Source organism: Salmo salar, chromosome ssa14 (assembly GCF_905237065.1).
Source record: "Salmo salar chromosome ssa14, Ssal_v3.1, whole genome shotgun sequence".
In the NCBI taxonomy this organism is placed as follows: Eukaryota; Metazoa; Chordata; class Actinopteri; order Salmoniformes; family Salmonidae; genus Salmo; species Salmo salar.
The window spans coordinates 64,325,957-64,353,061 of NC_059455.1; the positions used below are offsets into that span (position 1 = coordinate 64,325,957).

Below are 27,105 nucleotides of genomic sequence, written 5' to 3' on the forward strand. Positions count from 1 at the left end.
ATGTAATATATATATAAAAAAACATCAAAATCCATCAATTTAAGCTAGAGATATGTTTCTTTTTGTTGCATGGGCTGCATCTCAATCCACCACATCTGGCTATCCGCATCTGCGGTGGAAGGTAGCCGAACTACAGGGGTGTTTGTCAGACCATGAGACAGCCCGAAAATAGGTCTTCTCACGAAAACATCTGTAGAGTCCAAACGGGTTGGCCTACAAACTATGACCACTATGGAAAAATGAGACTCGCACGAATACAATGGTGTTCCCCATTTTACGCTATGGGTGTTACCTATTTTGCTCTACGGTGTTCTCCGTTTTACTCTATGGATGTTCCCTGTTTTGTTCTACGGTGTTCTCCGTTTTGCTCTACGACCCCCACAAGTGTCACGGGACTTGTCTGAAATTGGTAATACTGATGTGCCAACTTCTGTCTCTAGTGTCTGAACCGTTTGGGGCGACATAAAGGCATCCTTAAACTCAAAGCAGCCCATCATTGCACAGCAGATTTTTTTCATGTTGGAAGGGGCTGCTTTTATCAAAAACTAGGGATTACAGAACCAAAATAAATTAACGCGGTTACACAGGACCAACAAATGTACAAGGTATGCATTAAAGAATCAACGTTTGTACAAGTATCGACTGACGTGACTTGATGTCCACACTCATCGCTGCTCAACTCCATTGTCGAGTTGAGTTTAGTCAGCTAGGTTAAAACCAAAGAAAAACATCAAGTAAGTATTCACATCCTTGAGTGAAGTTGTGTGGAAGCTGAAGCACCCCTAGTCAAAAGATCCTAGGATTTTCATATGATAAGTACTTCTTATCACATGACCAATAACACCAATTAAACAGGCAAAACTGTTTTGAAGATGAACAAAGGCTTTATTACATCTCATCACAAATAGTCTTCATTTTCTCAAAGCTGTTGCTCATTCCTGACGGCACATTAATCTAACAACTCTGATGTGATGGTAGGAACATCAATAAGAAAATAACTCTTCACAGTAGCCTATACAAGGCAAGATATAATTAAATATTACCCAAAACAAACAAAATGAAAACAATATACACACTTCCATGATGATTTAAAAAAAATCAAATTGAAAAGATTACTTTCAGAATCCATAGGAAGCAAATAATGACAGGGTTCAATCTTTAAATACAGGGTCCATTAACCAATTAGAACTACTAATAACACAACATAAAATTATCTGCATCCACATGTACACACGCTCATATGCACAAGTCTTTTAGTCTCCTAGTGGTTAGAGGGTTGGGCCAGTAACCGAAAGGTTGCTGGATCGAATCCCTGAGCTGACAAGGTAAAAATATTTCGTTCTGCCCCTGAGCAAGGCAGTTAACCCACTGTTCCCCGGGCTCCGAAGACGTGGATGTCGATTAAGGCAGCCCCCTGCACCTCTCTGATTCAGAGGGGTTGGGTTAAATGCAGAAGACACATTTCAGTTGAACGCATTCAGTTGTACAACTGACTAGTCCCCATTTCCCTTTCCCCTTCTTCGAGAGATTCATTCTCACACTGTTATAAAACAGTAGTTTAATTTGTCAATATTTAAATCAGTCATCTATTAAAATATCTTTACAACTAAAATATTTTTTACTGTCACGTCCTGGCCAGTATAAGGTTAATTGTTTTTGTAGTTTGGTCAGGACGTGGCAGAGGGTATTTGTTTTATGTGGTTCGGGGTGGTGTGTTTGTGTAAAGGGTGTTTGATTTAGTATTTCCGGGGTTTTGGTTGATGGTCAATGTGTTTGTATTCTATGGTTAGTCTAGTGTGTGTGTTTCTATGTTTGGTTAATTGGGGTTGGGACTCTCAGTTGAAGGCAGGTGTTGTCTATCTGCCTTTGATTGAGAGTCCCATATATTAGGGTGTGTTTGTGTATGTGATTTGTGGGTGATTGTTCTGTGTGTAGCCTTGGGCCTTACCAGACTGTTTTTTGTCGATCGTAATTATGTTTGTTATTTTGGGTGTTCATTTTGATAGTTAATAAAAGTCAAGATGAGCCTGCACATACCTGCTGCGTTTTGGTCCTCCTTCACCGACGACAAGCGTGACAGAATCACCCACCAACAAAGGACCAAGCAGCAGAAGAAGGAGCAGAGGGAATTTGAGTTGGACTGGCGGGAGAAGTGGACCTGGGAGGAAGTTCTGGACGGGGCCGGACCTTGGCACCAGGCTGAGGATTATTGCCGCCCGCAGTGGGAAATTGAGGCAGCCAAGGCAGAGAGGCGTAGGTACGAGGCCATGGACGCGCTGAGGGAGAAGCACGAGAGGCACCCCCAATAATTTTTTGGGGGGGGGCACACGGGTAGTTTGGCTAGGCGTAAGAAGAGCCGGAAGCCAGCTACCCGTGGTTATATGGAGGAGCGTATGGGGTGGAGAGCGCTATGTTTCGCTGAGGAGCGAACTATCTCACCCATACGCACGCACAGTCCGGTGCGTGTTATTCCAGCCCCTCGCAGGTGCCGTGCTAGAACGGGCATCCAGCCTGGTAGGAGGATGCCTGCGCAGCGCATCTGGTCGCCGGTACGCCTCCGAGGACCAGGCTACCCAACTCCCGCTCTACGCACGGCTACCATCAGGCCCCTGCACAGCCCAGTCTGCCCTGTACGAGCACCCCGCTCGTACAGGGCTACTAGTTCCATCCAGCCAAGGCGGGTTGTGCAGGAGGTAAGATCTAGACCGACTGTGCGCCTCCATAGCCCTGGGTTTCCAGCTCCTGTCTCTCGTGCGGACCCGGAAGTGCATCAACCCAGTCCGACTCGTCCTGTTCCCGCTCCCCGCACTAGCCTGGAGGTGCGTGTTCATAAGCTGGTATATCCGGTACCAGCACCACGCACCAGGATTATAGTGCGTCAGCCCGCCAGTCAACAGTCGTCATCAGAGCTGCCCGCCAGTCAACAGTCGTCATCAGAGCTGCCCGCCAGTCAACAGTCGTCATCAGAGCTGCCCGCCAGTCAACAGTCGTCATCAGAGCTGCCCGCCAGTCAACAGTCGTCATCAGAGCTGCCCGCCAGTCAACAGTCGTCATCAGAGCTGCCCGCCAGTCAACAGTCGCCAGACAGGCCAGACTGCGCTGAACTGCCGGAGTGGCCAGACTGCCCAGACTGTCCCGAGTGGCCAGACTGTCCCGAGTGGCCAGGCTGTCCCGAACTGCCCCCCGGCGATGCCAGACTGGCCCGACTGCCCCCCGGCGATGCCAGAGTGGCCCGACAGCCTGGAACGGCCGGAACCAGAGCCACCTCCAGAAATAGGTGGGTTGGGGAGGGGGGGGTGTTGACGGCAGCCACCCTCCCTTCCCTCCCTTTAGAAAAGGGGACTTTTTTTTGGTGTTGCTTGGGGTTATTTTTTGTTAAGGTGCTTCTGGGGTAGCACCTTTAAGGGGGGGGTACTGTCACGTCCTGGCCAGTATAAGGTTAATTGTTTTTGTAGTTTGGTCAGGACGTGGCAGAGGGTATTTGTTTTATGTGGTTCGGGGTGGTGTGTTTGTGTAAAGGGTGTTTGATTTAGTATTTCCGGGGTTTTGGTTGATGGTCTATGTTTGTATTCTATGGTTAGTCTAGTGTGTGTGTTTCTATGTTTGGTTAATTGGGGTTGGGACTCTCAGTTGAAGGCAGGTGTTGTCTATCTGCCTTTGATTGAGAGTCCCATATATTAGGGTATGTTTGTGTGTATTTTGTGGGTGATTGTTCTGTGTTGAGCCTATGCTTTGCAGACTGTCAGTTTATCGTTCGTTTTCTTGTTTGTTGTTTTTGTATTCGTGTTGATTTAATTAAATGTTCAAAATGAACAACTGCACACCTGCTGCGTATTGGTCTACCTTTTCCGATGACGATTTCGCATTATCGTCAGAAGACGAAGATACTTGTGACATTTACAATATTCTTGTCAGATAAATTTATTGTCAACTGCTGTCAGAAACTAAATATCTTATTTCCATGTACCACCTTCCACAAACTGTACACTTTTATTCCTGAAATTCCAGCTTTGTTCCATTACACACTCACCTGGAAATCCCAGGTGTTTCCACATTTACTTCACTTTCTGTAATTGAGAGAGGACAAGGATGAGCCCAATGTGTGTAAACTAACAAAACAGACAATGGGAGAAATTCAAAATACACAAAAGATAATGTCATCATATTATATAGTAATCCAGGGGCTGGAGTTTTAACTAGAGGGACACAGCTTGAGATAAAAACAGTTTTGGGAAAGACAGTGTTAGCTGGGAAATATACATAGATACAGTGCATACGGAAAGTATTCAAACCTCTTCCCCTTTTCCACATTTTGTTATTTTACAGACTTATTCTAAAAGTTATTGTCCCGCCCTGACCTGAGAGCCTTTTTATGTCTCTATTTAGGTTTGGTCAGGGTATGATTTGGGTGGGCATTCTATGTTGTATTTTCTATGTTTTGTATTTCTTTGTTTTGGCCAGGTATGGCTCTCAATCAGGGACAGCTGTACTTCGTTGTCGCTGATTGAGAGCCATACTTAGGTAGCCCTTTTTCCCACCTGTCCTTGTGGGTAGTTAACTTTGTTTGTGGCACTTTGCCCTGTAAGCTTCACGGTCGTTTTGTAATGTTTATTGGTTTTGCTGGCGTTATTTCAATAAAGAGGAAAATGTACGCTCACCACGCTGCACCTTGGTCTACTTCATCTGACGATCGTGACAGTTATTAAATAAAAATTGTCCTCAAATCTACACACAATACCCCATAATGACAAAGAAAACAGGTTTTTAGAAATGTAATAAAAAACAGAAATACCTTATTTACATAAGTGGTCTCCATTCTTAAATGGAAGAAGTTTGGAACCACCAAGATTCCTCCTAGAGCTGGCCGCCCGGCCAAACTGTGCAATCGGGGGAGAAGGGCCTTGGTTGAGGAAAGTGACCAAGAACCCAATGGTCACTCTGACAGAGCTCCAGTTCCTCTGTGGAGATGGGAGAACCTTCCAGAAGGACAACCATCTCTGCAGCACTCCACTAATCAGCCCTTTATGGTAGAGTGGCCAGACGGAAGCCACTCCTCAGTAAAAGGCACATGACATTCCATTTGGAGTTTGCCAAAAGGCACCTAAAGGACTCTCAGACCATGAGAAACAAGATTCTCTGTTCTGATGAAACCAAGATTGAACTCTTTGGCCTGAATGCCAAGCGTCACGTCCTGGCACCATCCTTACGGTGAAGCACGGTGGTGGCAGCATCATGCTGTGGGGATGTTTTTAAGTGGCAGGGACTGGGAGACTTGTCAGGATCGAGGGAAAGATGAACGGAGCAAAGTTTAGAGAGATCCTTGATGAAAACCTGCTCCAGAGCGCTCAGGACCTCAAACTGGGGCGAAGGTTCACCTTCCAACAGGACAACAACCCTAAGCACACAGCCAAGACAACACAGGAGTGGCTTCGAACATCTCTGGAGAGACCTGAAAATAGCTGTGCAGTGACGCTCCCCATCCAACCTGACAGAGCTTGAGAGGATCTGCAGAGAAGAATGGGAGGAACTCTCCAAATACAGGTGTGCCAAGCTTGTAGCGTCCTATCCAAGAAGACTCAAGGCTGTAATCACTGCCAAAGGTGCTTCAACAAAGTACTGAGTAAAGGGTCTGAATACTTACAGTATGTAAAAAGAATATGTCCGTTTTTTATTTAATACATTTGCAAAATTTTTCGCTTTGTCATTATGGGTTATTGTGTGTAGATTGATGAGGGGGAAGAAACGATCTAATCCATTTTAGAATAAGGCTGTAATGTAACAAAATGTGGAAAAAGTCAAGGGGTCTGAATACTTTCCAAAGGCACTGTACATAGTAGTTACATGTAAGTACAAAATATGTCTGACAACATTTATGAAAGCGTAATCACCTTCTCTTGTGTGTAAGCAACATCGGACCCTATAAAGACAAGAAAAGGACAAGCATTAGATTGACAAACAAGATCCAAATTCATTCTTTGGATGGACACAGTCGCTTTACGGCTTCAACATCTTACGTTACATTAGTGTAGTTTTTGTGTGTCTTAGTTCAAACTGATTGTAGTTACCAGAGCTAAAAGTCCAGGAGACGACCTTGATCAAACCATAGATCCCCAGGGCCACAGCAACCATCGCCATATAGTCCTCAATGGAGGGAGCACTGACACCTGATTGGGGTGAAGAGAGAGGGAGTAAATTTAAGACATACGCATGAGTGTTGTATCAAGTCAAATGTTTTTGACTTTTCAGATCAATATAATTGCATATCAGTAATTATACTAGTGTGCCTAGAGACACTGACCATAACCACAGATCTAGGATCAGATGACCTTACTCCAATCCTAACCTTTGCCTTTACAGGGATAGAAATATCTGTCTCTGAATCAATGGATAGGGGTAACATCCATAAACTTAATGCAGCTCTATTAAATTCTCTCACCAGTGATATTGAGGGTGACGCTGGCCCGCCGGGTGCCTCCACGGTGGACGGCCACACAGGTGACCTCCCCGCCGCGGCCCAGGTCTAGCTTGGCTGAATCCAACTCCACACGGCTGGTCTGGCTGTAGGTGCTGTCTGGGCCCTGTCTGTGGCCCGTCACACTGCCCTGACCCAGGGGGCTGACCCTACCGCCCGGCCCTGTTAACACCCAGTGGAACTCCAGGGAGAGGGGGTAGAATCCTGACGCCTCGCACTGCACCGTCACCACCTGGCCGGGCATGGAGAGAGGGAGCGGGGAGGGGAAGATGGAGAGGGAAGGAGGCTCTGGGAGAGATAGAGGGAGAAAGAGGAGGGAGAGAATGAGGTAAGATAGGATAATACACACTTATGGCATGTAATCGAATGACATTCAGTTGACCATGACATACCATTATAAGAATGTACTGTATAAGGAGTTGCAGTAGTTATTTCAGTGAATAAATATGTAATGACAAAGGGGTTGAGATTCTACCAAACAGTTCTGAAACAAACATTGCAATGGTTTAGTTTTGGCCGACTAAACAAGCATATTCATCTCTCCTCACCTACTATCTCCAGCTCCACTGCCACCTGAGCCAGGAGATAGGGCAAGTACACCGTGCAGATGTAGGTTCCTGAGTGGCGCACTTCAGCTTCCTGCAGGATCAGTGATGCATTTCCTGTCTCGTGCAGAGCCGTGAAGTCTAGCCCCGCTCCCTCTTCCTGGGTCTCTGCAAATCGGTCTGTCTTGCCGTCGTAAGCCAGGACCAGACGGCCATCGCCCCTGAACTGGTAGCGCCACTCCACAGCGAAGCCAGAGCCAGAGAGAGGAGAAGAGGCATCCACCCAGAACCCACAGTCTAGAACAACTGGTTCCCCGAGTCTGGAACGGATCATGAAGGTTCTACTGGACACACTGAGCAGCACTGAGAGAGAGGGGTAGGAGAGAGACGTTACACTTTTAACACTACCTTACCTGTGACATTACGTGATAATGAACATCACGGGTTGCTATACTTCCTCATGGTGTGTGACAAATTAATTTCAATGATGGTTAATAATAAGTCATTATCACTGTGGTGTTGGTAACTGTATGTCATTTTGATTAGAAGTCCATCTTTATCACTTGTAATGGTTATACAGTATATGACAATCTGTCTGACGTTTACAACCCTTGCTCAAGAAGAATGTCATTCCTTTTCAATCATACCCTTGGGTTCCTTGGTTGCCGTGGGAGCCCGCATGACATTGGAGAGGCGCAGCTGTCCGTCAAAGCCCTGCAAGGCAGCAGTGTACCAGTCGGCTTGCAGGTAGATCGGACTGTGGGCAGAGTCCGTGAGTGGGACTGTCCATTGGACGGTGGATGGCTGGGGCATGAAGGGGTTGATCTCACACTGTGGCTTCTGGACTGAGCCTTCTGGTGGGTGCATAGAAGAACTGCAGAGGGTAGCTGCTGGGTCTGAGGAGAGAGGGGGAGATTTGTCTATTGAAGTTATCCTTTCAATTAAATAACATTTATTTTTCTGAAAAGCTCTGCCTAAAATGGCAACGCTCTTGTAGCCTTGTATGATTTAAATTACAGGCTTGGTGTCACACCAAATTGATTGACTGCACCTGTAACAGCCACTGGTTTGTCACTCAAATCAGGCATAATTTCTAAAGAGATTGTCCTATTTAATACAGTTGAAGTCGGAAGTTTACATACACCTTAGCCAAATACTTTTAAACTCAGTTTCACAATCCCTGACATTTAATCCTACTGAACATTCCCTGTCTTAGGTCAGTTAGGATCACTACTTTATTTTAAGAATGTGAAATGTCAGAATAATAGTAGAGAAGGATTTATTTCAGCTTTTATTTCTTTCATCACATTTCCAGTGGGTCAGAAGTTTACATACACTCAATTAGTATTTGGTAGCATTGCCTTTAAATTGTTTAACTTGGGTCAAACATTTCGGGTAGCTTCCCACAATAAGTTGGGTGAATTTTGGCCCATTCCTCCTGACAGAGCTGGTGTAGCTGAGTCAGATTTGTAGGCTTCCTTGCTTGCACACACTTTTTAAGTTCTGCCAACAAATTTTCTATAGGGTTGAGGTCAGGGCTTTGTGATGGACACTCCAATACCTTGACTTTGTTGTCCTTAAGCCATTTTGCCACAACTTTAGAAGTATGCTTGGGGTCATTGTCCATTTGGAAGACCCTATTTGCGACCAAGCTTTAACTTCCCTGACTGATGTCTTGAAATGTTGCTTCAATATATCCACATAAGTTTCGTTCCTCATGATGCCATCTATTTTGTGAGGTGCACCAGTCCCTCCTGCAGCAAAGCACCACCACAACATGATGCTGCCACCCCCGTCCTTCACGGTTGGGATGGTGTTCTCTGGCTTGCAAGCCTCCCCCCTTTTCCTCCAAACATAACGATGGTCATTATGGCCAAACAGTTCTATTTTTGTCTCATCAGACCAGAGGACATTTCTCCAAAAAGTACGATCTCTGTCCCCATATGCAGTTGCAAACTGTAGTCTGGCTTTTTTATGGCGGTTTTAGAGCAGTGGCTTCTTAGTGCTGAGCGGCCTTTCAGGTTATGTCAATATAGGACTTGTTTTACTGTGGATATAGATACTTTTGTACCTGTTCCTCCAGCATCTTCACAAGGTCCTTTGCTGTTGTTCTGGGATTGATTTGCACTTTTCGCACCAAAGTACGTTCATCTCTAGGGGACAGAACGTGTCTCCTTCCTGAGCGGTAGGATGGCTGCATTGTCCCATGGTGTTTATACTTGCATACTATTGTTTGTACAGATGAACGTGGTACCTTCAGGTGTTTGAAAATTGCTCCCAAGGATGAACCAGACTTGTGGAGGTCTACAATTGTTTTTCAAGGGTCTTGGCTGATTTCTTTTGATTTTTCCATGATGTCAAGTGAAGAGGCACTGAGTTTGAAGGTAGGCCTTGAAATACATCCACAGGTACACCTCCAACTGACTCAAATTATGTCAATTAGCCTATCAGAAGCTTCTAAAGCCATGACATCATTTTCTGGAATTTTCCAAGCTGTTTAAAGGCATAGTCAACTTAGTGTATGTAAACTTCTGACCCACTGGAATTGTGATACAGTGAATTATAAGTGAAATAATCTGTCTGTAAACAATTATTTGAACAATTACTTGTGTCATGCATGAAGTAGATGTCTTAACCGACTTGCCAAAACTATAGTTTGTTAACAATAAATTTGTGGAGTGGTTGAAAAACAAGTTTTAATGACTCCAACCTAAGTGTATGTAAACTTCCGACTTCAACTGTATATAACGATAAATACTGACCAGTGACGTAGTAGACTCTATCATGGTCTGTAGATAGTCCCTGCTTTGATCTGGTTTCTTCACTGTCTGGGTCTGTATTGATGTAAAGTAGTGACTTCTCCTGGCTCATAGCAGCATGGAAGCCCCCACCTGGTTTCTCCTGGACAAACCAGCACTCCAGAACTGGACAACTTGCTCCATAGACTGGAAGAGAGAAGGATGAGGGAGTTGTGTGAATGTGAAGCCAACCAATGTGGGTATGTGAAAAAACAGAATTAAATAGAACAAAACTGTATCTCTATGGGTGAAGTGATGTAGACTACTGTAGAATATGGATGGGTATGAAAAGGCAATCAGAATAGAAACAAGTTATTGAGTAATGATACATGCTTAGCATTAAGACTGTGAAAATAACTCTAAATCTCTATTCAACTGCATGTAAATGAATATGCCAGCTTTATATAGGGCTGTTTTCCCGTGTGCATTTTCTACAAGGTATATACACTGCTCAAAAACATAAAGGGAACACTTAAACAACACAATGTAACTCCAAGTCAATCACACTTCTGTGAAATCAAACTGTCCACTTAGGAAGCAACACTGATTGACAATAAATTTCACATGCTGTTGTGCAAATGGAATAGACAACAGGTGGAAATTATAGGCAATTAGCAAGACACCCCCAATAAAGGAGTGGTTCTGCAGGTGGGGACCACAGACCACTTCTCAGTTCCTATGCTTCCTGGCTGATGTTTTGGTCACTTTTGAATGCTGGCGGTGCTTTCACTGTAGTGGTAGCATGAGACGGAGTCTACAACCCACACAAGTGGCTCAGGTAGTGCAGCTCATCCAGGATGGCACATCAATGCGAGCTGTGGCAAGAAGGTTTGCTGTGTCTGTCAGCGTAGTGTCCAGAGCATGGAGGCGCTACCAGGAGAAAGGCTAGTACATCAGGAGACGTGGAGGAGGCCGTAGGAGGGCAACAACCCAGCAGCAGGACCGCTACCTCCGCCTTTGTGCAAGGAGGAGCAGGAGAAGCACTGCCAGAGCGCTGCAAAATGACCTCCAGCAGGCCACAAATGTGCATGTGTCTGCTCAAACGGTCAGAAACAGACTCCATGAGGGTGGTATGAGGGCCCGACGTCCACAGGTGGGGGTTGTGCTTACAGCCCAACACCGTGCTGGATGTTTGGCATTTGCCAGAGAACACCAAGATTGGCAAATTCGCCACTGGCGCCCTGTGCTCTTCACAGATGAAAGCAGGTTCACACTGAGCACGTGACAGACGTGACAGAGTCTGGAGACGCCGTGGAGAACGTTCTGCTGCCTGCAACATCCTCCAGCATGACCGGTTTGGCGGTGGGTCAGTCATGGTGTGGGGTGGCATTTCTTTGGGGGGCTGCACAGCTCTCCATGTGCTCGCCAGAGGTAGCCTGACTGCCATTAGGTACCGAGATGAGATCCTCAGACCCCTTGTGAGACCATATGCTGGTGCAGTTGGCCCTGGGTTCCTCCTAATGCAAGACAATGCTAGACCTCATGTGGCTGGAGTGTGTAAGCAGTTCCTGCAAGAGGAAGGCATTGATGGTATGGACTGGCCCGCCCGTTCCCCAGACCTGAATCCAATTGAGCACATCTGGGACATTATGTCTCGCTCCATCCACCAACGCCACGTTGCACCACAGACTGTCCAGGAGTTGGCGGATGCTTTAGTCCAGGTCTGGGAGGCGATCCCTCAGGAGACCATCCGCCACCTCCTTGACCTCCCTACAACGCATTCCAAGGCGTTGTAGGGAGGTCAAACAGGCATGTGGAGGCCACACACACTACTGAGCCTAATTTTCACTCGTTTTAAGGACATTACATCAAAGTTGGATCAGCCTGTAGTGTGGTTTTCCACTTTAATTTTGAGTGTGACTCCAAATCCAGACCTCCATGGGTTGATAAATTGGATTTCCATTGATTATTTTTAAGTGATTTTGTTGTCAGCACATTCTCAACTATGTAAAGAAAAAAGTATTTAATAAGATTATTTCTTTCATTCAGATCTAGGATGTGTTGTTTAAGTGTTCCCTTTATTTTTTTGAGCAGTATATTATGCAAAGTATCTATTCTTAAATCAGCAGTTAAACCAATAACAAAGCGACCTCCCCACCACTGTTTCAGGGGAATGGGGCTGGAGAAATGCGACCACTCTAGATTATATTTTGTGGGATACGACATTTGAACTAAACTCATGATCCATTTATAAATTATATTCTTCAAGAATCAATGGGTACATATCATTAATTTATAAGTCCAAAAATGAATGTAGCAGCTGCTGATTGCCCCTTTAACTCAATAAAGTTTTTTTCATTTATTGTAATTAGCTACAACCTAAGGTTAATTGAGTATACAGAAGATAGAGTAACAGTGCCACCAGTAACACATCCATCACCATATCAAATGTGCAGTAAGAAAAGCTGACCAATTTACCGTGCATGAAGTAACTAAAGGCAAGAAAGGATTGCAATATTGTTGATATATTGGTCATGTTAGTTTTCGACAGTGTCCTCGACTATTCTGTAGTCTGATGGATAAGAAAAAATTTGGAGAAATATGTCTTCAGAGTTCCACTGTAACTCCCCACAGCAAACTCTACTTTCACTTTCATTTTGCAGACAGACACTGACATGCGCATAGCCAGACGAGACATAGACAAAGCACCATGTTATACAGTAAAAACAAAAATAGTCCAGTATGTACGGTTTAGAAACTACGGAAGAGTATTAGGGCCAAGTGAAGAGGAAAAAAAATAAACAGTGACAGCTGGTACTTTGATTATTATTTTTTGCAATATAGTACTTTAAAAAACTGGAAATATTTCTAGAATAAAGTGGCAATATTTCAACTTCGAGAAAAAAGTCGAAATAACATTTCGTGAATAAATTGGCAATATTTCAAGCATAAACTCGACATTTAATTTCGTGAATAAAGTCAAAATGTTTAGAATAAAGTCGCAGTTCTATTTCAATATTAGCGCAGGGTATTTGGTTAAATGCATGTCTCCCTGGCTGCCTTTTGCTGTGCGCGCCACCGTTGAAATGCCTGAGGTTGTCTCTTTTAGCACATAATAACCATAATAACCATAAGTAGGCCTATTAGGACCTGGAATAAGTTGTGAAGAAATAAAGAAACTCAGTGGTAAAAATAAGTCAATACACTGATTTTATGAGGGACAAATGCAAAAACGTGAAAAATAAATTGAGTTCCAAACTCAAGAGAGCTTGTGCACACATTGCAGAATGCACAATCAACACAAGATGGCGCTCCAACACTACACCGCTCACAAGAATGGTCAAGATCACATAATTTCTAAAGAAACAAGGATTTAGGGAATCTGTGGACAACAAACGGAACAGTACAGCTCAAGAGAACTATTTCATGTCACGCACGCACACACAGATTTGTGATGACAGGCAACTTCTACGTGACGGAGTATGGTGAAGTTGCCTTAAAAACGCTGATCTTAGGTCAGTCTAGAATCTTCCCCACAATGGTTAAGATTAGGGGGGAGGAGAAGCTGATCCTAGATCTGTACCTTGAGGAAACTTTTCCACGGAGCTACAAAGACAACCAAAAGTCAACCCAAGTGCTATATACTAACTGAACTTGATTTGGTTATCCTCTTCACACACATACCAGAACACACTGTGGGAGTGGCAACAATTCCAGAACAGATTTTAATTGGGGAGAAAAAATGAGAAATAATGACCAAAGATGACTTGGTTGGATGTGTAGGCCTGTTACTGTAGTTATGGTCAAAGAGTTTCAGCCAGTGTCCACTGGCTCTGTTCTAGTTCTTTCAGTAGCCTGAAGTCGTTGTGACACAAAACCCCTTTTTAAGTGAAAATAATGTAGGCTAACAAACAAATAATGTGTCAATGTAATAGTCCAACATCCCACACAGCAGTTTGGATATGAAAACCATGTACTATATAGGCTCCTAGACTAGATGTGTCAGTGTGTCGGACATCTCACGATGGAGGGTAGATAGACACAAGATGGCTGCATACTGACTCTCTTTACAGGAAAGGGTGTAGGATTTACCTCAACAGTGTTTGACTCCACCCTCCTCTGTATGTGTGTTTCTGTGTTTCTGTGTGTGTGTACACAGTACTTTCCATTGCATTTCTATGATGTATTATTTTATTGCTGTTTTTCAATGTGATGATATAAAATAATTTAATATTAAATGGAGCTAAATCCAACATGATGCGCCTCCTTCAATGGGTTACATACAGTACGCCAAATAAATTCCATAGACCTTAGCCTGAGATACATATAGCTCTATTATGTCATCCTCCCAAACCACAAGCCCCCTGAGAATACTATAGAAAGAATAAATTGTTTCTCCTTTTTCATGTCAAAATAATCCTCCTCCTGATTTGAGTCAAGGCCATTGTAAGAACTAGGCCTGCAAGACCTAGTGGGCTCCCGAGTGGTGCAGCGGTCTAAGGCTCTGCATCTCAGTGCATCTCATCTCAGTCACTCATGTTGTGTGATGTCTGCAGTAGAAATACAGGATTCTGTCACGTCCTGACTATAGTAAGATGTTATTTTCTATGGTAGAGTAGGTCAGGGCGTGACAGGGGGTGTTTTTCTATGTTTTGTATTTCTATGTTCAGGTTCTAGTTTTGTATTTCTATGTTGGGTTTGTTTGGGATGATCTCCAATTAGAGGCAGCTGGTCCTCGTTGTCTCTAATTGGAGATCATACTTAAGTAGTTTTTTTTTTTTCCACCTGGGTTTGTGGGAGATTCATTTTGAGTAGTGTGTGTGTGTGTGTGTGTGTGTGTGTGTGTGTGTGTGTGTGTGTGTGTGTGTGTGTGTGTGTGTGTGTGTGTGTGTGTGTGTGTGTGTGTGTGTGTGTGTGTGTGTGTGTGTGTGTGCGTGTGTGTGCGCCACCTCTGCGTGCGCCACCTCTGCGTGCGCCACCTCTGCGTCAAGGTTTGTTGTTTTTTTGTAATTCAGTTTATTTATGTATTGCATAGTTTCACAGTATAAATAAAATGTGGAACGACACACACGCTGCACTTTGGTCCGCTCATTCCTATGACAACCGTGACAGATTCAGAATACTGTCAAACATGATGTTCTCTTGTAATATTTAATCAAACCAAACGAGTCAGTCAATAACATCACTTTCATCTCTATGTTTCAGGCTTTTTTCAGGCCAACAGTGATCGCCTACTTTCATGTCGCTTGCTATTCTGAAGAGATCACTGAAATTTAAAGAAAATGCTTTATCTTGTAGTTGTTCATTATTTGTTATGACTTTTTAGATATATTTTGTTTGACGGTATCCATTTTAGAATGTGATTGTGTTTTTTCCCCTTGTATCTTCTGATGTTGGTTCCAACTCCTCCAACAACTCTGCTTCAAAAGACATGAGGTTTCTCCCTCACTAATCAAACAGGTGAATATCTCTCTGGGTGTCTTTGAAACACCAATGTCAACTTTCTCACCAATCTCCCATTGACGTGAATTCATGTCATGATGTACTCAGGTTTGAGTTACTAGTGGATATCTCAAGTTAGGATTTTTTCAGTGGACTACGCTTTACTATAGTTTTTTTAATCGCTTTGTGATTTGGCACATTTTCTAAACTCAACTCCAAGCTGGTAACACTTGCAGCCAGTGTTTCACCACACGACCATTGATCCAAAATATAAGTTTACTGTGAAATATAATGAGTACATTGGATTAATCACCAAAACATAATGATATCTTAATGTAGTTATTTTAACAACCAATTAATCCAATAGAAACAAATGTAAGATACTTGTTCCAAAATTGCCCTTTAAACGTAGTATGCTAGCTACAGTACTGTATATTACAGTACATTATAGTTTCACATTAGGGAATACACTTGCCTACCCATAAAAATTGACTGAACATCACATTTCCATAATTTATATCCCATGTGTGATCATTGAAGACATCTTTCATAATGTAAATTAAATGAAAGAAACAATATTTAGCAGGCACTAGTTAGCATATTTCCGTATTGTAATGGTCCTGTAAGTGGCTCAGTTTGTAAGAGCATGGCACTAGCAACACCAGAGTTTGTCGGTTTGATTCCTACTCAGGTCACAAAATTTGTGGATATTGTTTTTTTTACAGTACTGTATTGGCCAAAGCAATTTTAGTAATGCAATGTGAACACCTCCAACTTCATCCTGGATTCATGTTTACTGTAAAGGGGATGCATTTCTTTCTTGTTTTGGACTTTCTGGATTATTTGCGTATTGGTATTGATATTGTATTACTGCACTGTAGGAGCTAGAAACAAAAGCATTTCGCTAAACCTGCTGTAACATCTGCTAATCTGTGTATGTGACCAATAAACTTTGATTTGATTCGTTACATACGGTACATCTCTGATCTTGTCAATATCAGATTTTTGCATGAGGCACCAGACACTGACTGGTTTTGAAATTGTTGCATGTTGTGTTTATATTTATGCCCATAGGGAAGAAGCAGGGGGAGGGGTCCATAGGGGAGTAGCAGAGGGGAGCAGGTAGCTAACTAGTGGTGGCTATTCAGCAGCCTGATGGTCTGAGGGTAGAAACTATTGGCCAGTCTTCCAGTTTTTGCCATGATGCTCCTGTACTGCCCGCGTCTGAGTCATTGAATTCCACAACAACTACCTAATACACACAAATCTAAAGAGATGGAATAAGAATAAGTACATATAAATATACGGATGTGCGATGGCCAAGCGGCATAGGCAAGATGCAGTAGATGGTATAAGATACAGTATATACATACGAGATGAGTAATGTAAGACATGTCAACATTATTAAAGTGGCATTGTTTAAAGTGACTAGTGATCAATCAAATGTATTTATAAAGCCCTTCTTACATCAGCTGATGTCACAAAGTGCTGTACAGAAACCCAGCCTAAAAGCCCAAACAGCAAGCAGGTGTAGAAGCACGGTGGCTAGGAAAGACTCCCTAGAAAGGCCAGAACCTAGGAAGGAACCAGGCTATGAGGGGTGGCCAGTCCTCTTCTGGCTGTGATGTGTGGTGATTATAACAGAACATGGCCAAGATGTTCAAATGTTCATAGATGACCAGCAGGGTCAAATAATAATCCCAGTGGTTGTCGAGGGTGCAACAGGTCAGCACCTCAGGGGTAAATGTCAGTTGGCTTTTCATAGCCGATGTCGTGTCTTTGGGGTACCATTAAATTGAAGACATGTTTATCAATTAACTCCCTGTAATTACTATCACGCGATTAAACTGATTAATCGTTTAATTGTAATCAACTAGGAGATCGGGGCACCAAGGAAAATATTCAGATTACAAAGTTATAATTTTCCTAATATAACTTTCCTATATTATAATATAGGCCGATTATCTTCTGGTTTAAATGGCGTATTTTACCTCTCGTCCAGTCTCATTCCAAACGTCGTAAATTGTTGTATCTGCACGAACCCAGTCTTTACTAAAATCATCCATACATCAATTGTCTTAAAATCATTTATTTACTACACTAAGTAATTAACAGAAAACATACAAACAGTAATTATTGTCACAAAGGATTGGTATAGTAATGTGCCCTAATGGCTAACAGGCAGGTCGGCCTGTTGAACAATGGATCATAAAAGGTCAGCTGTGGCACACAGAGTTCATTAATATTAACAATTGACAATTGAAGGCTCGCTCATTCGGGAACAATTGCAATCAATATGTATTTACGCTCATGTGTCGTCGGGATCCTTGTTCGAGCGTCGTTCTGATGGAGAGTTCTCTCTCTCTCTCTCTCGGTTAGAATGGATCTTTCAAAGCGACATTCATTAATGTCGTTATAGAATGGATGTTTCGTTGGTCTTCGCGTTCGATGATATAATTTACTTAGCTGCAGACTAATAATTAATATCAAAGACTTGTTCTTATTCTGTCGGTCTCGATAGTCTAAAAGTTAACCACGTGGTGTAGTTCACTTTCAGTAGAGGAATTGGATGGTAAAACCTACTGGCCAACTCACTAATGGAGTGGAGGCCTGGTCTGGAGAAATGTAAATCAGGGTGGGTTTTATAGGTGACCCTAGAACAGGCTTGTCAAATGACGCCTGGTCCTGTCTGTGTCCCTGGGGGGTGTGCTGATGACTGAGTTAAGCTTAGTACAGTAATACAATTCTATCACATTAACATCAGTACATAGCATCTCAATGTATTACAAATAGCTTTATCCTTATTAATACATTTTATACAACCATTATGATGCAAGTCTCATCGCTGAGGCTATTATATAAACAGTTTTATGGTAATATGGCTATATTGTCTCTTCTGAGTATCACAAAATTGTACCAAGCGGACCAGTTCGTAGCTGGATTCTTCACCAATCTTCCATACCTTCTCCAGAACACACATGTCGCTCGGTTCTCCAATTCTATGAGTTGGAAGAATTTCCCTTGTCTCTCTATGAAACATGTGGTAGGAGATTATCCTCTTAGAGTTTTTACAACCCTTTCACACAGGGCCTGGGTTGGGGGGAAGGTAGGTTGGGGGATGGTACAAAGGGGAGGGGGTCAACTGTCCTTCCTATACCCAAAGAGGCCAACGTCATGACACCGATCATTCAGAGTATCTCTACCGCTCCTGCAGTCTCTAGAGAGTTGAAAACAACAGGTCTGGTACAGGTAGCACGTCCGGTGAACAGGTCAGGGTTCCATAGCCGCAGGCAGAACAGTTGAAACTGGAGCAGCAGCATGGCCAGGTACTCCTGAGGCCAGGTAGTCCTGAGGCATGGTCCTAGGGCTCAGGTCCTGAGAGAGAGAGTCACAGTTGTCGCAGCAGTATGTGCACTCATCTTGTTTTTATTGAGGACAAAGAAGGTAAACCAAAACAAAAAAAAACACAACGACGACTAACAGGCCGGTAAGGCAACAAAGCTATACCCAGCACAATCTCCCACAAAAAACCCATGAAAACAAACTCCTACTTATAGGACCTTCTATCAGAAGCAACGATAACCAGCTGCTTCCAATTGAAGGTCCAACCCCAATAAACTAAACATAGAAATAGACTAGACTAAACAGAACATAGAAATACTCTAACATAGAACAGTGCCCAAAAACCCCGGAATACATAAATCAAACACCCCTCTACATAGACACACACCCCGAACCACATAAACCAAATACCCCCTGCCACGTCCTGACCAAACTACAATAACAAATAACCCCTATACTGGTCAGGACGTGACAGAGAGAGAGAGAGAGAAAGCAAGAAAAAGAGAGAGAGAACTATAGAGAGCATACTTAAATTCACACAGGACACCAGATAAGACAGGAGAAATACTCCAGATAACAGACTGACCCTAGCCCCCCGACACAAACTACTGCAGCATAAATATTGGAGCCTGAGACAGGAGGGGTCGGGAGACACTGTGGCCCCGTCCGACGATACCCCTGGACAGGGCCAAACAGGCAGGATGTAACCCCATGATCCATTTATTAAAGTGGCCAATGATTTGAGCCTCTATGTAGAGATTGCTGTTTAGCAGTCTGATGGCCTTGAGATTGAAAAATAGCTTCAATCTTTTTTTCAGGCCCCAGCTTTGATGCACCTGTATTGACCTCGCCTTCTGGATGGTAGCAGGGTGAACAGGCAGTGGCTCGAGTGGTTGTTGTCCTTGATGATCTTTTTGGCCTTCCTGTGACAACAGGTGCTATAGGTGTCCTGGAGGGCAGGTAGTTTGACCCCGGTGATGCGTTGTGCAGGCCGCACCAGCCTCTGGAGAGCTTTGCGTTTGAGGGCAGGGCAGTTATCGTACCAGGCGGTGATACAGCCCGACAGGATGCTCTCAATTGTGCATCTGTAAAAGTTTGTCAGGGTTTTAGGTGACAAGCCAAATTTCTTCAGCCTCCTGAGGTTGAAGAGGCGCTGTTGCGCCTTCTTCACCACACTGTCTGTGTGGGTGGACCATTTCAGTTTGTCTGTGATGTGTACGCCCGAGGAACTTAAAACTTTCCACCTTCTCCACTACTGTCCCTTCGATGTGGATAGGGGGGTGCTCCTAGTGCTGTTTCCTGAAGTCCACGATCATCACCTTTGTTTTGTTGACGTTGAGTGAGAGGTTGTTTTCCTGACACCACACTCCGAATGCCCTCACCTTCTCCCTGTGTCATCTGCAAACTTGATGATTGAGTTGGAGGCATGCATGGCCACGCAGTCATGGGTGAACAGGGAGTACAGGAGGGGGCTGAGCACGCATCTTTGTGGGGCCAAAGTGTTGAGGGTCAGCGAAGTGGAGATGTTGTTTCCTACCTTCACCACCTGGGGACGGCCCGTCGGAAAATCCAGGACCCAATTGCACAGGGTTGAGACCCAGGGCCTCAAGCTTAATGATGAGCTTGGAGGGTACTACGGTGTTGAATGCTGAGCTGTAATCAATTAATAGGATTCTTACATAGGTATTCCTCTTGTCCAGATGGGATAGGGCAGTGTGCAGTGTGATGGCGATTGCATCATCTGTTGACCTGTTGGGGCGGTATGCAAACTGAAGTGGGTCTAGGGTGGCAGGTAAGGTGGAGGTGATATGATCCTTGATTAATCTCTCTAAGCACTTCATGATGACAGAAGTGAGTGCTATGGGGCGATAGTCATTTAGTTCAGTTATCTTTGCCTTCTTGGGTACAGGAACAATGGTGGTCATCTTGAAGCATGTGGGGACAGCAGACTGGTATAAGGAGCGATTGAATATGTTGGTGTTGTGACGTGGCTGGTTTTCTTTTTGTAGTCCGTAATTGCCTGTAGACCCTGCCACATAAGTCTTGTGTCTGAGTCGTTGAATTTCGACTCCACTTTGTCCCTATACTGACATTTCGCTTGTTTGATTGCCTTGCGGAGAGAATAACTACAGTGTTTATATTCGGCCATATTCCCAGTCCTCTTTCCATGGTTAAATGCGGTGGTTCGCAGCTTTCAGTTTTGCGCGAATTCCGCCATCCATCCACGGTTTCTGGTTAGGGTAGGTTTTTAATAGTCACAGTGGGTACAACATCTCCAATGCACTTCCTTATCAACTCAAGATGGAGTCATGGTCAGATTTGCAGAAGAGAGGGCCTTGTATGTATCGCAGAAGTTAGAGTAGCAGTGGTCCAGTGTATTGCCCGCGCGAGTGCTGCATTCAATATGCTGATAGAATTTAGGTAGCTTTGTTCTCAAATTTGCTTTGTTAAAATCCCCAGCTACAATAAATGCAGCCTCAGGATATATGGTTTCCAGTTTACATAGAGTCCAGTGAAGTTCCTTGAGGGCCGTCGTGGTATCTGCTTGAGGGGGTATATACACAGCTGTGATGATAACTGAAGAGAATTATCTTCAGAGATAATATGGTTGGCATTTGATTGAAAGGAATTCTAGGTCAGGTGAACAGAAGGACTTGAGTTCCTTTATGTTATGATTACACCATGAGTCGTTAATCATGAAGCATACACCCCTCCCTTCTTCTTCCCAGAGAGATGTTTATATCTGTCGGTGCAACACATGAAGAAACCCGGTGGCTGTACCAACATATCCCGAGAGAGCCATGTTTCTGTGAAACAGAGAATGTTACAATCTCTAATGTCTCTCTGGAAGGCAACCATTGCCCTAATTTCATCCACCTTGTTGTCTAGAGACTGGACATTGGCGAGTAGTATACTAGGAAGTGGTGGGTGTTGTGCACGCCTTCGAAGTCTGACCAGGAGGCCGCTCCGTCTACCTCTTCTGCTGTGATGTTGTTTTGGGTCGACCTTAGATCCAATGTCCTGGGTGGTGGTCCGAACAAAGGATGTTGGTAAGTTGACGTCGCTCTTATATTCAGTAGTTCTTCCCGGCTGTATGTAATAACACTTAAGATTTTCTGGGATAACAATGTAAGTAATAATACATAAAAAAACGAAATACTGCATAGTTTCCTAAAAACTCGAAGCGAGGCGACCATCTCTGTCGGCACCATCTTAACAGCATATACAGTGCATTCGGAAAGTATTCATTTTTTCAATATTTTGTTACGTTACAGCCTGAATCTAAAATGGGTTAAAACAAAAATGTCCTCATCAATCTACACGCAATATCCCATAATGACAAAGCAAAAACAGGTTTTTAGAATTTTTTTGCAAATGTATAAAAATACAAAACTTAAATATTTACACCTTCGGCAGCAATTACAGCCTCAAGTCTTCTTGGGTATGATGCTACAAGCTTGGCACACCTGTATTTGGGGAGTTTTTCCCATTCTTCTCTGCAGATCCTCTAAAGCTCTGTCAGGTTGGATGGGGAGTGTCACTGCACATCTATTTACAGGTCTCTCCAGAGATGTTCGATCGGGTTCAAGTCCGGGCTCTGGCTGGGCCACTCAAGGACATTCAGAGACTTGTTCCGAAGCCAAACCTGCGTTCTCTTGGTTGTGGGGTTAGGGTCATTGTCCTGTTTGAAAGTGAACCTTCACCCCAGTCTGAGGTCCTAAATGCTCTGGAGCAGGTTTTCATCAAGGATCTCTCTGTACTTTGCCCCATTCATCTTTCCCTCGATCCTGACTAGTCTCCCAGTCCCTGCCATTGAAAAACATCCCCACATGAAGCATGCGGTGAAGCATGCTGTCACCACCATGCTTCACTGAAGGGACTGTGCCAGGTTTCCTCCAGACGTGATGCTTGGCATTCAGGCCAAAGAGTTCAATCTTGATTTCATCATACCAGAGAATCTTGTTTCTCATGGTCTGGGAGTCTTTAGGTGCCTTTTGGCAAACTCCAAGTGGGATTTCATGTGCCTTTTACCGAGGAGTGGCCTCCGTCTGGCCACTCTACCATAAAGGCCTGTTTGGTGGAGTGCTGCAGAGATGGTTGTCCTTCTGGAAGTTTCTCCCATTTTACAGAGGAACTCTAGAGCTCTGTCAGAGTGACCATCAGGTTCTTGGTCACCTCCCTGACCAAGGCCCTTCTCCCCCGATTGCTCATTTTGGCTGGGCGGCCATCTCTAGGAAGAGTCTTGGTGGTTCCAAACTTCTTCCATTTAATAATGATGGAGGCCACTGTGTTCTTGGGGACTTTCAATGTTGCAGACATTTTTTTGTACTTTTCCCCAGATCTGTGCCTTGACACAATTCTCTCTCAGAGCTCTATGGACAATTCTCACCTGCAGTGTCAACTGTGGGACCTTACATACAGTAGACAGGTGTGTGCCTTTCCAAATCATGTCCAATCAATTGAATGTACCACAGGTGGACTCCAATGAAGTTGTAGAAACATCTCAAGGATAATCAATGGAAACAGGATGCATCTGAGCTCAATTTCAAGTCTCATAGCAAAGAGTCTGAATACCTATGTAAATAAGGTATTCTGTTTTTTATTTTTTTATACATTTGCAAAAAATCGAAAAAACGGTTTTCGCTTTGATGAGGATTTTGATGAGGATTTTTAATTTATTTAATTCATTTTAGAATAAGGCAACATGTAACAAAATGTGGAAAAAGTCAAGGGGTCTGAATACTTTCTGAATGCACATCTTTGCAGTCCAATTTTTTTATTTAACTAGGCAAGTCAGTTAAGAACAAATTCTTATTTACAATGACGGCCTAGGAACAGTGGGTTAACTGCGTTGTTCAGCTCTGGGATTTGATTTTGCAACCATTAGGTTACTAGCTCAACGTTCTAACCACTAGGCTACTTGCCGCCCCAAAAGAAAAGGCTTACATTGGTCAATTATAGGCTTCTCATATCGGTAACTGAATGCACTCAACACCTGCAGGGACATACACTATCTAGTAGTGTTGCAATGACTAACCAATCAAAGTTAGTTAAAATATCTCAGCCCCCAGCTCCAGGCCCAATCAGAATTGATACCATTTAGGCTACCTTCAGTTACAACCTCTGCTGCTTGGTTTAACCTAGATTTTACTGATGCTGGAGCTGCCTAAATTCTCATTGGCTCAATGACGTCATACAAACATATTATATCTTGGTGCGAACTGCAAACTATATTTAGGGTTTCTCAACCCAGAGATGCAACATCACGAGACGTCCGTGGAACGCTTGCGGAGCAGGACACCCCAATACGGAAACATTGGGAGAGACAACAAACAGATGGGTAGTTGACAGACCAACGTCGACATGAAGGGTTGTATCCTCATGTTCCTGGGAATAGTGTACCATCGTGAAGCATTTGGTGGTCAGTATAAAGTTTCATGTATTGTAGCTTTAGGAAGATATTTATTTTTTCCCGTAGCTAGACTATTTAACTTTAGTTATTATAAGGCCTAATAGGCCTATGCATTTACTTATCGTCACATTAGGCTTTTACAAACGTTTTCTTCCGAATCAGTAACCGATAAAATAGTAGTCCTTATGCACATTCCATTATCGAACGTTCTACACGCTTCCTACCGGCGTATCCTATAGAACGGAAGTCAGTCTAGTTGTTATCGACGATATAACGTTACTACAACTATGTCGCAGTTTTTTTACTAGGTGTCTTCAGGACTTGCCTCCTATTAATGATCTACATCGAATTGTTAAATCAGCCTCAGAGACTCCAACTAGCAAGAATGAAAAGGGGTTCAAGATGTGTGTGTATGGATATCATAAGGTAGGGTGACCATACGCCCTCTTTTTCCCGGACATGTCCTCTTTTTGGACCTAAAAAAATGCTTCCGGCCGGGATTTCTAAATCGCCCAAAATGTCGGGGATTCGGCTTTTGCTTATTATAGTCGCCATTCATTGTGTGCGTGTTTGGGGTTTTGCATTGCCAATACTTTCTCTTTAGGTCCCGCCTTCTCACACGCCACCATTGGTGGGTCATGTAGGCCGACGCAAACATTGGTCAAACTGCATCTCAATCATTACCCTCACCATGGCAACAGCCAAGAGACAGCAGCAGCTTGCTTGTCAACAGTGGCACATGGCTCCAGAACAGCGTAAAAATGCCCAAACGCAAATGTAAATTCACAGACGATTTACAGAGAATATTCCCGTGTTTTCGTCTTGGTCGGGATCCGTGTGAAGCAGAATGCATGACCTGCAAAGCTGGCACGTACGTGTCAGTGTCAAATAAAGGTGCTAGCGACCTAGAAGCCCACATAAGCTCCGCAAAACACAAAATTGCAGCTAAAGGAGAGTTCGTCAGGTAAATTAACTGACTATTTTGCGAGAGCAGGTAAAACAGAAGATGCTGTTACTGCTGCGGAGGGAGTTTTTTGCATTCCACAACACGAAGCATCACAATAGCTACAGATCAATGGACTGCACGTCGGCCTTGTTAAAAACGTATTTCCCTGATTCCGAGACTGCGCGAAAATGTTCAAGCGCTCGTACTAAGACCGAAGCAATTGTTAACGCTGTGAAAGCACCACATTCTGTCGACATAGCTCAGAAAGCACTAGAAGACATACCTTACTGTGGTGTTTCTACTGATGGGAGGAATCACGGTGCAGTGAAAATATTCCCTCTGCTTATTCAGTATTTTGATTGGAAGAATGGTGGCGTGCAAAGTAAATTAGTCGAAGTTAAACACACTCCAAATGAGACAGCTGATACGATCGCGCAATACATCAAAGAAACATGTGGAAAATAACGGGATTTTTTCCAAATGTATTGCATTTACAGTACGTCCTCTTTTTCCCGGACATGTCCTCATTTTTGAAAACTAAAATATGGTCACCCTATCATAAGGTGATTGCACCAATTTGTAAGTCGCTCTGGATAAGAGCGTCTGCTAAATGACGTAAATGTAATGTAAATGTATATAGGAAGCTACATAGACAACTATGAAGGTGAGTACCAAGTCAGTGACAGATAACGTTAGGTAGCTACAATCATATTAGCTAGCTAATTTAACTATTAACTGTAGCTAGTTAGTTACTTCGTAAAATGATGTAACGTTGACAGAATCTACCTGAGAATGCATTTTTGTTAGTTTGGTTAAGTTATGCTTGCTAGCTAAAAATATCTATTCAAATAGTTATAAAAAGTAGTACTTTTGGGGGGTTTGTATGTGAGTATGTGCCTAGAATCAGTGCAAAATAGGGTCAATGCAGATAGTCCAGGTAACCACTTGATTATATATATATATATATTGCTCAAAAAAATAAAGGGAACACTTAAACAACACAATGTAACTCCAAGTCAATCACACTTCTGTGAAATCAAACTGTCCACTTAGGAAGCAACACTGATTGACAATAAATTTCACATGCTGTTGTGCAAATGGAATAGACAACAGGTGGAAATTATAGGCAATTAGCAAGACACCCCCAATAAAGGAGTGGTTCTGCAGGTGGGGACCACAGACCACTTCTCAGTTCCTATGCTTCCTGGCTGATGTTTTGGTCACTTTTGAATGCTGGCGGTGCTTTCACTGTAGTGGTAGCATGAGACGGAGTCTACAACCCACACAAGTGGCTCAGGTAGTGCAGCTCATCCAGGATGGCACATCAATGCGAGCTGTGGCAAGAAGGTTTGCTGTGTCTGTCAGCGTAGTGTCCAGAGCATGGAGGCGCTACCAGGAGACAGGCCAGTACATCAGGAGATGTGGAGGAGGCCGTAGGAGGGCAACAACCCAGCAGCAGGACCGCTACCTCCGCCTTTGTGCAAGGAGGAGCAGGAGAAGCACTGCCAGAGCCCTGCAAAATGACCTCCAGCAGGCCACAAATGTGCATGTGTCTGCTCAAACGGTCAGAAACAGACTCCATGAGGGTGGTATGAGGGCCCGACGTCCACAGGTGGGGGTTGTGCTTACAGCCCAACACCGTGCAGGACGTTTGGCATTTGCCAGAGAACACCAAGATTGGCAAATTCGCCACTGGCGCCCTGTGCTCTTCACAGATTAAAGCAGGTTCACACTGAGCACATGTGACAGACGTGACAGAGTCTGGAGACGCCGTGGAGAACGTTCTGCTGCCTGCAACATCCTCCAGCATGACAGGTTTGGCGGTGGGTCAGTCATGGTGTGGGGTGGCATTTCTTTGGGGGCCGCACTGCCCTCCATGTGCTCGCCAGAGGTAGCCTGACTGCCATTAGGTACCGAGATGAGATCCTCAGACCCCTTGTGAGACCATATGCTGGTGCGGTTGGCCCTGGGTTCCTCCTAATGCAAGACAATGCTAGACCTCATGTGGCTGGAGTGTGTCAGCAGTTCCTGCAAGAGGAAGGCATTGATGCTATGGACTGGCCCGCCCGTTCCCCAGACCTGAATCCAATTGAGCACATCTGGGACATCACGTCTCGCTCCATCCACCAACGCCACGTTGCACCACAGACTGTCCAGGAGTTGGCGGATGCTTTAGTCCAGGTCTGGGAGGAGATCCCTCAGGAGAC

General features: G+C 43.9%; 2 protein-coding genes across 4 annotated transcripts in view; one reads left to right on the top strand and one right to left on the bottom strand.

Annotated features, from left to right (window-relative positions):
• Positions 1–864: 864 nt before the first annotated feature.
• LOC106569962 (tapasin) lies at positions 865–13,805 on the bottom strand. Of its 3 annotated transcripts, none has more exons than XM_045694667.1 (9): positions 12,234–12,504; positions 9,780–9,962; positions 7,665–7,913; positions 7,021–7,380; positions 6,437–6,760; positions 6,066–6,164; positions 5,889–5,917; positions 4,031–4,067; positions 865–1,540 (listed from the first exon to the last, which is right to left on the bottom strand). In XM_045694667.1, the coding sequence occupies exons 1-8, from the start codon at positions 12,289–12,291 to the stop codon at positions 4,056–4,058; spliced, it is 1,314 nt and encodes a 437-aa protein (XP_045550623.1). In that variant the 5' UTR covers positions 12,292–12,504; the 3' UTR covers positions 865–1,540; positions 4,031–4,055. The 3 variants fall into 3 exon arrangements, with proteins under 3 accessions (XP_045550623.1, XP_013997226.2, XP_013997227.2); XM_014141751.2 differs by having other exon boundaries at positions 865–1,424; positions 12,234–12,503; XM_014141752.2 differs by lacking the exons at positions 865–1,540; positions 12,234–12,504 and adding an exon at positions 13,513–13,805 and having other exon boundaries at positions 3,731–4,067.
• A 9,916-nt stretch (positions 13,806–23,721) lies between these two features.
• The window catches only part of LOC106569843 (H-2 class I histocompatibility antigen, Q9 alpha chain), a 62,960-nt gene continuing 59,576 nt past the window's right edge, over positions 23,722–27,105 (top strand). Inside the window, exon 1 of the mRNA XM_045694673.1 lies at positions 23,722–23,961. Coding sequence (XP_045550629.1) covers positions 23,904–23,961 — 58 coding nt within the window. The 5' untranslated portion in view covers positions 23,722–23,903. The remainder of the gene's footprint in view (positions 23,962–27,105) is intronic.

Excerpts from the sequence above, each read along its gene's own strand:
- LOC106569962 (XM_045694667.1), bottom strand. The coding sequence starts at position 12,291 with ATGACCAATATATCAACAATATTGCAATCCTTTCTTGCCTTTAGTTAC. Across the intron at positions 6,761-7,020 it reads AGTGGAGCTGGAGATAGTAG|AGCCTCCTTCCCTCTCCATC; the intron begins GTGAGGAGAGAT and ends TATCTCTCCCAG. Across the intron at positions 6,165-6,436 it reads CGTCACCCTCAATATCACTG|GTGTCAGTGCTCCCTCCATT; the intron begins GTGAGAGAATTT and ends CACCCCAATCAG.